The sequence below is a fragment of the Natrix helvetica genome (genome assembly GCF_964273705.1).
Source record: "Natrix helvetica genome assembly, chromosome: 7".
NCBI classification, from domain to species: Eukaryota; Metazoa; Chordata; class Lepidosauria; order Squamata; family Natricidae; genus Natrix; species Natrix helvetica.
This window is the reverse complement of record NC_138558.1, coordinates 57,061,055-57,073,525: the sequence shown is the minus strand read 5'-3', so window position 1 is coordinate 57,073,525 and position 12,471 is coordinate 57,061,055. Positions and strand designations below refer to the sequence as shown.

At 34.0% G+C, this 12,471-nt stretch overlaps 1 protein-coding gene across 3 annotated transcripts in view; it reads right to left on the bottom strand.

The window, feature by feature from the left end:
- The window catches only part of RAPGEF2 (Rap guanine nucleotide exchange factor 2), a 190,520-nt gene that overhangs the window by 24,574 nt on the left and 153,475 nt on the right, over positions 1-12,471 (bottom strand). For 2 of the 3 annotated variants that reach the window (XM_081959660.1, XM_081959662.1), the window contains exons 17-24: positions 11,910-12,067; positions 10,058-10,298; positions 9,575-9,958; positions 5,399-5,610; positions 5,153-5,276; positions 3,488-3,511; positions 2,224-2,447; positions 1,224-1,409 (exon numbers count right to left, since the gene is read on the bottom strand). In XM_081959660.1, the coding sequence (XP_081815786.1) occupies positions 1,224-1,409; positions 2,224-2,447; positions 3,488-3,511; positions 5,153-5,276; positions 5,399-5,610; positions 9,575-9,958; positions 10,058-10,298; positions 11,910-12,067 (1,553 nt within the window). The remainder of the gene's footprint in view (positions 1-1,223; positions 1,410-2,223; positions 2,448-3,487; positions 3,512-5,152; positions 5,277-5,398; positions 5,611-9,574; positions 9,959-10,057; positions 10,299-11,909; positions 12,068-12,471) is intronic. The other variant, XM_081959661.1, reaches the window with a different exon arrangement.

Genomic DNA, 12,471 nt, shown 5'->3' with positions numbered 1-12,471 from the left:
AACTAAAAAAAACTAAACAATCTGAAAGAAACATCAAAAAGCTAAATAAGATTTTGATCCTAGAAAATTATAAAAAGATTAAGGGTCCAGATAAAATTGGAATAGTGAATCATTTACAATAAATTTTTGGAATCAATTATAAAACATGAACAGTTTCTTATGGGAAATAGATCCTGTTTTGGTTGTTAAAGACATAACATACATAAAGATTATTATGATTACAAAAACTGGGTCCTTAAAGGGATTAAAGATTTTAGATAGACGAAAGGTAAACGAAAGATAGACGATATATAGGCTTGCAAGATGGTGCAAAATGTTCTAACTATAAAAATGCTTATTTGGGGGAGGGGGGGAATGGAATAAAAAAATAATAGTCATAATATCAACAATGTCACTAATGATGCTTACTTTTATGAAAAGATTTTGTACAAAAGATGTTATTGAAGAAATGTGAGATGCAGAACAAACTTTGTCTGATAAGATAGAGATAATATTGAAAGTAGATTTAAAACTGACAATCCAAGAAACTAATTTGGAAAAATACATTTTATTGGATCTACAAAAATTTTTTTGCTGAATTTTAAAATGGAAATACAAATGACAAACCAAGAAAGTGACCTAGGTAAGTTTCCTACTAGCTTAAAAAAGAGAGACACTTGTTAAAACCTTGAAGATCTCTATGTGATGGGAAGAAGAAAAAATAAAGAAAAATAAAATGCTATAACTATATTTGAATGAAATAGATTGAGATGATTAGAATTAAATGGGAGGAATATAAAGTTGGTTTATTTGATCAAAGTTAAAATAAGATATGTTGTTCATTCTGGTTACCCTTTATGGACTTTCTGCTGACTGAAGGACTGAAAAGCTGCTGTTATTTATGAATCTCTCATAGATAAGAGATGGGATATGGAATGAAGCAAAAATATTTGTAACATTAAAAGGTGAAAACTTACTAAATATGTTTATGCTTGTGATGAAGTTTTGAAATCACTTCTTTATACACTTTTTCTTTGTTATGGTCTTGTTTTTCTTCTCTTTTTTCTTTTGCACTATTCTTTTCCCCCTTTTCCATTGTCTTTTCTTTAAGTTTAGCTTGTATTAGATTTTACCATTATTAGCAAAATTCTTAATAACAATTGTATATATTTTTATTTGCAAACTTATTTTTTTTTTTGTGAGAATTTGTTTTCCTCCAAAACAAAATTATCTGTACAACTTACCAAATGGTGGGAGATCTTTTACTGGTACTTTCTTACGAGAAGGATAAAGTGATACGGCAGGAACCTGTAAAACCTGGTTTGCTTTGGACTGTTGTTGCTGCTGAGACTTCTGCTGCATCCCTGACCGATGTGTTACTGGGGACGTTTCAGCTTTTCCAGACCGTTTGTCCCCTGGAGTTTTGGGTACTTAAGCAAAAAACATAGCATGACATAGATTAAGATGATCACTGATTGTTGGAATCTTTGAACTGAGTCTATTGACAAATGGTGTTAATATCTATTTTAAAAAAATAAAATATAATCTGTTAACAATTCTAAAATATTCCTTATTCAACTGAAAGACAATATCATTAAAAATAATATGAGATCATAATAAAGAGCAATAAAACTATATAAATTATAGTTTAAGGCATGAAAACATAAGATATTAAAAACAAAAGTGTAAGTCATTATAAGTACAACCTGCATTGGTATACAGCAGTGCTTCTCAAATAGTGGGGTGGGCCCCCCAGGGGGGGCGTGAGGCTCCCTAAAGGGGGGCTCAGCTCAAATTATTTTATATATTTTTGTTTTGCAGGTTAAAGTTTTTTTTAATATTGTGTTCCTTTAAATCGTGTGCTCCTTTAAATCTTTTCTGCTACAGTTAATAAAGCTATTCTTTGTTGTAAATTGATCCACATTTCTTTCTTTTTTTATTCTCTTATACGTTAATAAGGATACAGTGTTATGCAGAGGTGTACTTATAACAATTTTATAGACAAATGATACTATTTACAGTCGCGCGGGGGGGCGAAATGTTTTCTTCTTCCTAGGGGGGGCATGACAGAAAATAATTGAGAAGCACTGGTATACAGTAACCAGTTTGCTAATGCAATTTATCTGTACCCTAATAGCTATTGGGGTACAGAAGAACATGATTCAGGATACTGTGATTTTGATTTTAAACTTATTTCATCTCTGTCATTTGGGATAGTAATAGAGAGCAAAAAACAGCACTTACGTGTATTGCTGGCTGGTTCACACTGCAAGGACAGTGCCTGGAGACTTTCTTCATCCATTTCCAAGTCTAGGTTAGAGAGATACTGTTTGACTTTTCGAGCCATCTGGGCATCTTCATATAGCTTTTTGGCATTCAGAAATGAGCTGCGACGCACCCGTTTTTTGTGTCCACCTGTTTGTGCAACATCAAGGACTGCTGTGTTTGTACTGCCTTGGCTAAGAGACCTAGGATAAAGGAAGGTAAGTCTGAAACTGAGCCCATCACGAAATCGTTTAAAGAACTATAAACATGCAAAGTTCTTCATGAAGTCAGTCTACGGTGAAAGCTCACATGCCTCATTCAGGTAAGTCATACAACTAAAATAAAGGCTAAAAATCAAGAATTTTAAAATCATATTTTAGTTATAAGCCTGTGCATATCTTCATTAAAATATATCCATAACACCTACTCTGCCCAAAATAAAAAATAATGAAATTCTAACTCATTGGGAAATGATCCGTACTAATTCTTCACAATAATCTATTTCAAAAGCAGTACTAGTAAATAAAATGGGGTCATGCATAAAGATGTCCCTAGTGAGTAAATAGAGATCAAATTTCACTGAAGCTTAATGTCAAATACTTTTTTTAAAAAAATGTATATTTGGAAACATTTTAATAAAACATTTAATTTGTTGCAAATATTGTAACAAATCTGTCTCCTATTTTATTTTCACCAGTTGGAATGAATTTCTTGTTATATAATAAAGATTCTTATTAGTTAATAAGGAAACAACATGCAGGTTTGGATGTTTTTTGTTTTTTTTTTGTATGGGAGTTATATCTAAGTCGTTAACAGCAAAAATGAAGTTTGGTTTGAATGAAGACTGATTTGTAGAAAGATAATTTAGTTAGTTGAGCTGTAAAAAGCACTGTATTTAAAATGTAATTCACACAAATTTGGATAGTGCTCCTAATTTCTGAGACACATCTAAATTTATTTTTGACATAACTGAACAATCATCACATAACCCAATTTTGGAACACAATTCCCATTAAATGGGACTGCTAAATCCAAGCAAAGTGTCTCATGACTTGTAAAGTTTCACAGCTCTTACATTTATTATGACATCAAGCAAAAGCACTACGATTAAATTTGATGTAAGTAAAAAAGTGTTATCAAAAATAAGTGCTAAGGCATCAGAAAATTAAAGAGAAGCAAGAAAAGTACAATGCAGATGTCAAGAAAGGAATGGCTGCCTGTATTGTTCTCTCCAGCCACTTACCCCAGACTCCTCCATTTCTTCTTCCTGCAAGTGAGAGCCATGAATATTGAAGCATGGATTTAAGGAAGAGACAGAGAAAGATTATAAGCTCAGAAGAAAAGAGTCAGACTTCAGGACAAGCTGTAACAGACATCTCAGAATAGCCTTCTCTCAGGCACTTTTTTAGAACAATTAACAATTATATATCTTTGATATTGGATTGCAGCCAATAGGGCCATGCTGGTTCTGAATGTGCTTTGACCTCCCTACAGAACAAACACCAACTGCCCATACAACAAAGCAATAAAACCTGATTCAAAATTTTGGGATAGCTTTTCATTGGAAAATAAATTTGGGATTTCTATTTAACAAGTCGTTCACATTCCTTGCCTTCCTGGGCAAGATACCACTAACAATATGAAAGGCTTTCAAGAAATCAAGTGGAAGAGATTTATATTGTACAGCAATATTTCTTCCCCTACTCATCTGGCTTGATAAAAAGGTAAATAAGATAGTGACTAATTGTACACTGCAATTTGACAGTCTTTTATTGTCGTTAATCAAGAATCTTACATTGTCTGCTCTCCTTTCTTGCTTAGAACACAAAAAATTGAACCTGCGTGGACAGTCATCTTTATATGTACGAATGAGTGAGTATTCTTTTCTTAAATTACTTTAAAACTCACACAGGCTATATACTGTAGTAGTTGCATTTTGATCAACCGTGGTTCATCATGATATTTGATAAATCCAAGAATTCAAAAGTAGTTCTGAAACAAAAAAAAATCCCTCAAGCTCGATATAGTTAAAATTAGTCAACATTAAACTTCAGATTCAATCTGATAACACAATGTCATTGCATTGTTTTATTCTTCTTTCCTTCTCTTTCTTTGCCCTCTTCTTACATAATCATAAAGCATGGTTATAATATTATGAACTAAATTCCAAGCACAATTGATGTTTTCTTAATACTTAAGAGGTTTTTTTTAAAAAAAATCCTCTTCTTTCTCTTCTGTGTAAATTGCTCTGTGTAAATTGCTATCTACTCCTTTCCCCACTATAATACTATTTCTGAATTGTGCCTACATCTGACCCACTGAGAATGATAAAGGATTTGACATGGAATATATCAAATATATGGAATAATGACAATTTCTTAAGATTGCTTGCACTGAATTAATTGTGTCAAAAGAATCATATAGTTTTCCTGAATAAACATGTGTAGAATTTCATCCAATTGTTAGAAAATGTGTCATGGTAATACAACAATCTGAGTGCTTATGCCGAAGTAGTCATAATGAGAGAATCACAGATAAAAATCAGAAGGAAGGCAAACCCTGAATACTAATTTCTAAATGGTAAAGGGTTGAACTATTACATATAATGCTTATTGAACATTGGATTAAGGAGTAGGACGTGAACCTCAAAAGGGGAAGTACATTACTTAGAAATGCTAAAAAGACCATTGCTTATTTCAGATTGATAAATACAAGATTATGTTTAAAAAATGCAGTTATTGAAGAATATTCCAATTCTTGATGTCATTTGCAATTCTTCATGTTTATTAATTATGTAAATTAACATAATTAATTAGCATGATTACAGTACAGTATGCTTGCCTCTTATTATTTAGTAAATGGTTTTACTATATATTTTAACAAATTTTCTGTTGGTTCACATACTCACCGAGTCCTGAACATTAAAGCAGGATCCATATTAACGGAAGCCATTCGACCCACATGGCGGATCTCTTTTGCAATCATTCTTAATTTCTCAAAATTGACCAAGCCTTCCACTTTGGAATCATTTCCTGTATTACAAAATAATTATTGGCAAAAAAACTATTCGTTTTTCCCATTTGTTTTAAAACAATTGACACACTTGAGCAGAATGCTGAACACATGGTAAGTACCTGATGTAATTTTAACTTACCTTCATGAAGAAATGTAAGATCCTTTTTTATTACAGGGAACAATGGAATAATGGGGGGCTGTAGATTCTGACTATTCAAGACATTACGGTATTTTGCCATGTTTCTAGATGGATCAAATAAGTCCTGAAGATCTTGAAACAATTTCTCGTATTTGCTTGGAAGTTTTTCCCACGTGGTTCGTAATCTTGCAACCGGAGCTAAATTCAGACCACTAAACAATATTTTTAAAAGGTTTTTGAAATTTGCATGTGCACCAATCATATTCAGTTTGTTAAGCAAGAATTAAATTAATTCAGTTAACATAAAAATGGCTGAAAATCAAACAATAGCGAAGAAAGCCTTTCAAGAATTTAATCTTAAAATAAAAGCAGAAATCTTCAAACAGTATTGAGTTAAAGGACAATGAAAAGATAACACAGTATTTCTCTTTTTCTAAACATTCACCCATTTTATAACACTGCTACAGTACAAAGTAATACAATACAAAGATGTGACAATGATTATTATAAAAAACTCTCTGGGCTTCAGTCTCTGCCTTGATATTTGACATTCAGCCTTCATTTCAATAGACAGTGATTTTGGCTAAAATATAGGTAGTCTTCAATTACAACCACAACTGGGACCAAAATTACTATTGCTAAGCAATGTGGTCATTAAGTGAGTCATATCCTATTTTATTATTTTTGTCATGATCGTTAAGCAAATCACCATGGTAGTTAAATGAATGACACAGTCATTAAGGGAACCTTCTTCCTCTACTGACTTGGTCAGAAATTAGCTAGCTGGGAATGTTACACATGGCCAGGATGCTTCAACCATCATAAATACCAAGCCGGTTATTAGACATTTGAATGTTTATCATTGACTGCAGGGACACTGCAAGGGTCATAAGTATGAGGACCAGTTTTAAAGACTTTTCCAGTTACATTGTAACTTTGATTATTCAGTGACTGATTATAAGCCTAGAACGACATGTACTCAAATAAAAATGCCTGAATTAAGTATCCTAACATCTTTCAATAGTATTAAGGTATGATTAGCAGTTCAAAATTGAATGTTTTCATATTTAATTATAATAATGGGAGAGAGACAAGAAGGACATCTCAGTATAAACTCACTGTACCATGTTCAAACTTTGACACTTAAGATTTTAAACCATAGAAAACTCCAGAAAACACATTACTGTGGAGAGCTAGTATTAAACATATATTGTGTATAATTTAATAGATTATTTTTACAAAATGATGTACTGATCATATATGACATTAGCTATATTGTTTAAAATTTACAAAGAAATATTAAATAATGACTGGAAATGTGAAAAGGAAGGGTGGGCTTATTAACATGTTGGCAAAAACTGCATCCAGTGTTGGTCACTACATTACAAAAAAGATGTTGAGACTTTGGGAAAAGTGCAAAGAAGAACAATGAAGATGATTAAAAGCCTCAAGACAAAAGCATATGAAGAACAGTTGCAAGTGGTTTGGCTAGTCTAAAGAAAAGAAGGATTGGGGGTGACATGAATGGACATATTCCAGTATTTGAGGGGCTTCTACAAAGAAGAGAGGGTAAACTTATTTTCAAAGCACCAGATGGCAAGACAAGAAACAATGGATGGAAACTAATCAAGGATAGAAGTTACCCAGAATTAAGGAAAAACTTCCTAGGAAATTTTTCTTAGGAAAAACTTCGTAAGAACAACTTGCCTTCAGAAGTCTTGGGGGTGCTTCATATCTGAAGGTTTTAAAGAAAAGATTGGACAACCACCTGTCTGAAATGGTATAGACTCACCTGCTTGAGTGGGGTGGTGGTGGACTAGAGACTTCCAAGGTCTGGTTCCTGCTCTATTCTGATAAAGGATGGATGCACTATCCCCATCCCACTCTTGCCAGAGATCATCTACAAGCGCAACCAATACCATTTCTGTCCCATAACTTAGTCTGAAACCTGACTGAAAGTGGTCCAGATAATCCATTTCATTTAGGACCCTCTGGAACGGCAATGCAACTTCTTTTTTCTGTTACCTTCCCTAGAAAGGGGAAGTGAAAAACTGGACAAAAATTGTCCAAACAGGTTCGATCTGATAGTTTCTTGAGAAGGTAATGGACTGACATCCTTAAATGGTGCCGAGTACACTCCCTCCTGCAGGGATGCATTTATTCATGGATGGATCCACCTGCAGGGCACCATCCTAGAGACTTTCACCAGCCAGGAAGGACAAGGATTTAATAAGTAGGTAATTGTGTTGATAGCTGCAAGAACCCTGTCCACTTCTTCAGATCCAACAGGGTTAAACCATTCCTAGATAATCAGGCAAGTCAGCTTCCCAGTCATCTCCAAAAGGCCTGCTCCATGTTTGGTCTCAAACTGAGAATGGATCCAATCAATTTTATCTGTCAGGTGATTGGCAAATTCCTCTGTACTGCCTATACTGCCCTGCAATATTCTTTCTACTTCTCAAGGGCTCAGATGACAGATACAGTAAGCCTGGAGAAATAGTTTGCTCCGGAGCTTTTCCAATATTCCTGCAATGTATGGAATGACAATGCTACTTCATTTAGAACAATAAACAAACAATAAACAAAGCAACATTGTCATTCCATATGTTGCAGAAATATCGGAAAAATCAGGAGGATCTTCAGCCAACACAACATACATGCACAGTTCAAACCCAAGAATGCAGTAAGGCAGAAGCTTGTCCAACCCAAGGATAAAACACCCAGACACAATCTGAGCAACGTGATATATGCAATACGATGAGGGGAGCCATGTGCAGATCTGTAGATTGGGGAAACAAAGCAACCACTTCATAAACACATGGTACAATATAGGAGAACAAACCCACCAGGACATGATTCAGCAGTCCATCTGCATTTAAAAGACAAAGGCCACTTTTTTGAAGACAGCAAAGTCCACATTTTGGACAGAGGGACCGCTGGTTTGAAAGAAGGGTCAAAGAGGCCATCTATGTCAAAATTGAACAGCCCTCTCACAACAGTGGGAGAGATACATCATCTATCTCCGGTCTACAACACACTTCTTTCAACAGTTCCAAGTAGGGTTCACACCCATTTGAACTACTCTTTCCTCAAACCCCCAAGTGGCCTCAATGACTCTCTAAAAGAATGCAAATAACCAGCTTTCTGCAAGGAATATAAATCCTTCCATTCCCCACCATCCAGTCAGAGCTGAAGTATCTTTTTGGATGAGAAGTGAAATGTCTTCAAAGAAAAACAAGAAAGTCCAGTTGCCTCTTGAAAAGCACCTTGGGGAGAAGCAAGGACACTAGTCACCAAAGACAGATCATTTGAATAGGTCCTGCCTCCCCGCAGGAGGCAGCATTGGAAAATCTCACAGCCCTCAGCACATGGTCTAACCATAACAGTGGATGATGACTGATCCCTCACCCAATTATACTGCCATTGCTCTGACAAGAAAATCATATATGGAGTGGGACCACTGTATTGAGTCAGGACTTGATGATCTGGGATAGGCCCAGGAACTGATATCTACCTGAGAAATAGCTACTTTTGGATGATGGAAAAAAGAAAGAAACTAGTCACTGCTATCTGGATAGAATTTAAGCTGATATTTTATGTAACAAAATTAAAAAAAATACAAACTGGTTCAGATATAAATTAAAACTTGGCTCAGTCATATTCTCTATTGTGCTTAATAATGTATTCTAAGAAACTCAAAAGCTTTCAATGATTTTATAAAACTTCATTGAATTGGACTTTTCCTCCTCATGGGTAACATTTGCTACTTTTTAAATGTAACTTGCATTGTGTGACTTTTAGAGGACTTTAATAGTATGAAAGTTATGTCACATTGACTCTTTAAAGAGAAATTTGTGGCCATTCATTTCAGTCCACCAAGTTTTTTGGATACTTAAGGGTGTTTATAAATATATTTGTAATGAAAACTTGTAGTGATTATTTAAACAGGGAAGAAAACGTAGTAGTTTACATTATTTTTGTTTTGTTTAAAACTACTGAGATAGTTTCAGGTTGATGAAATTTTTTTTAATGTAAATTTATTAAATCCTAAAAATACACTCTGCGTGTGTATGTGTATCCTATTGTCTACTTATTATCTAATACCTTTTTATTACAAAACATGTTAACCTGTATTATCCCTCTATAAACACAAGAAAGAAATCTATCCTTGCTTACCTTATTATTGCAAACATTGAGTTAAAGTTCTTGCATTCCCTGCAGTGCAGTGCTATCTTAATGAAGTGCTTAATTATCTTCATCCTTTTCAGCTGGTTGGTTTCTCGCAAAATCTCAGATGCTACCCAAAAGGTTTCTTGGTTTATTACTTCTTCAAACTTTTTTAAATTAGCACAGTTAAATTTAGATTTCAGTTTAAATAAATCGTCTATGTACTCTGTAGGTTCAATGTTGCGGAACAGTTCAAAATTACGCATTGAGAGTTGGGTAGCCACCTCTATAGTGCTGAGCTGCAGTAGAGAAATTTGGCTCTCTCTTAGCAATTCCTGAGCATCTTCATCTGAACACAAAGTTTCTGTCTCCATGTTATTTTTCAGATAATACCTGAAAAATATTTTTCACATATTAATCTCTCAGGTTTAAATAAATAAACAGCTTCCAAATGACTTTTTGTAAGCCAAAATAACATCTATTTTTTTTCACCTTCCACTAAGCTGTATTCTGTCAGCAAGTTTGGAGAGTTGATCTGGAAGTCTCCGCTGCTTAATGACGCCCTCTGGAGTGACAGAGACCTCACATAAAGAATAAGCATCTGGGGTGGTGGTTAAAGCAAACTCACGAATAGCTTGAACGACAACTTCTTTTGCAGTTGTGTCTTTGCTTATCATAATATAGCGACTTTGCTGATCTGCTTTAAAAACTCGTAGAACCTGATCTGGTAAATCTGTAATGAAAAAAAAAATATACCAAGACATAGAACAGAATAAAATGTCATTATTTTTCAGCAAGGAATAATAAATAAGCATAGGGATATCTTTCTTCTGATATCTTTTTCTTCATGATAAAGCCTTCCTGCATAAATACCTTAAGTATCCTGTTTTTAGAATATTGTTTTCCTATTTATATTAGATATCACTTCTAAGGCATATGTGGAATGGATACAGAAGATTTGAGCAACAGACTTCTCTGTAAGCTGTGCCATATATTTCCACCTATTCAATAAATAATCGGTATACAGTAGTCCTCATTTAATGACTGGCTGGCAACTTCATCGCAAAGTGATGTGATTGTTAAGTGAAACATTATATGACTAAATCTAATTTATGTTAATTCTGCTACAGTTGTTAAACAAATCATTCACAGTTATTAACCATGATATCACATGACAGTGACTTGTGACTTTACTGCCAGCTTCTCCATTGACTTTGCGGATCAGAAGCCGGCTATGAGGGTCACCAATACAAATCACTTGACCAGAAGTCACTGTGATTGTCCTAATTGCTTGGAGGTAGTGAAGCACCCATATCGCAGAGACACTTCAATAGTGAAAGTTCAAGGACCAATCATAAATCTAGTTTTCCACTGCTATCATAAGTTCAAATGGTTGCTGAATAAGTCACTTGATAACTAAGAACTATCTATAGTCATATTGGAAATGTATTTATTGCATGAAGACAAAATAATAAACTATATTAAAAATTACTAAAGTCAAATTTGGCAAGCTCACTCTTCAACTTCCTGAGGTATATACTGTACCTACTATTTTTAAATAAATTTATTTTAGCATCATGCTCTACCGATTTATGTACTTCAGTTTATTGAAATAACCAACTTCAAATCTATAAAACTGATTTGTTTTCAGAAGCTTTATTCATGAATAATTAAGTGAATTAGTATTTTACCCGTTACTATGTTTGTGTGGTCATCTGTAAATTTACATATAGGTGTTCTGAATCTGTACAATAAATCAGGTTGAATGTTCTAAAATAAATTTCATTATTTTGAAATGAGCCCCACCATATCATGTTATATTCAAGGCAGAGATATCTCCAACCATCTCAATTCTGATGACCACCAGAATGGATCCAAAATATATACTAGTCTCAGTTTTGAGTAAGGTGGTTTGCTGGCCTGTGTAAATTTATGGATGATCAGTTACAAAGAAACAGTTACCAGTTTGTAAACAGTTCTTGATCATGGTTTGAATCATATGTAAAGATGATTTCACCAGCAACTGAATCTGGAGGTAGATACTTCAGATAAATGCTAAAAACAGCATAGTTTAGCCAAATACTGCAACTTGACTGGATCCAATATTAAGAGTATAATGCCTGATAAAAGTCAAAGGCTTTGATCATGTTATTCAGTAAATTTCTGAAACAGAAATAGTCTTAAATAGGATAAGACTTAAATAGTCTTACCCATTTCTATGTATTTCACTGTGACGTGAGGCAAGCTCAACTGAACTTAAGATGCACATTTTTCATTTCAGTTTCTATATTCACCAACAAAATAAAAGGTTGATTCTAGACAGCAATCAAAATTTGATACTCACCTGGGGTTGTGTTGAAATCTAAGATGCGATGATGTGACTGCAGTAAATCAGGATTACTTGATGACAATGTTCCACTGACAGGTAAAGCAGGAGGAATGTGCTTGGTCTGCCTTAAACCTACAATGCTATCATCCTGAGATTGACCAATTGCAATATCACTGCAGTAACAGGAGAGAAACATAGTTACTGTGCTTACACAATTACTCTTGTATATAATGTAGCACATCCTTTCTCAGTATTCCTGTAAGTTAGGAGCTTTCTTGCTGCTCTAAACTCATTGGCCCATAAAATTCATATATTTAAGCATAACTTTGAAAAACCAACCATAATAATAAACTAAAATATATTTACTAATCTGATAACAGATGAAGTTACATTAATATACAGTATCTAGATACTGAAAAGCTCAAATTAAATATAATAGCATTTATTCTCCCATAGTTTTAAAATGCTATTCCATCCATGGTTTAAACCCCTATGCATTTTGTTTACAATCATTTGTCAATGTTTAAAAATGCATGGGTGACATATCTAAGCTAATGTAGTATGGCATAAAAGCATA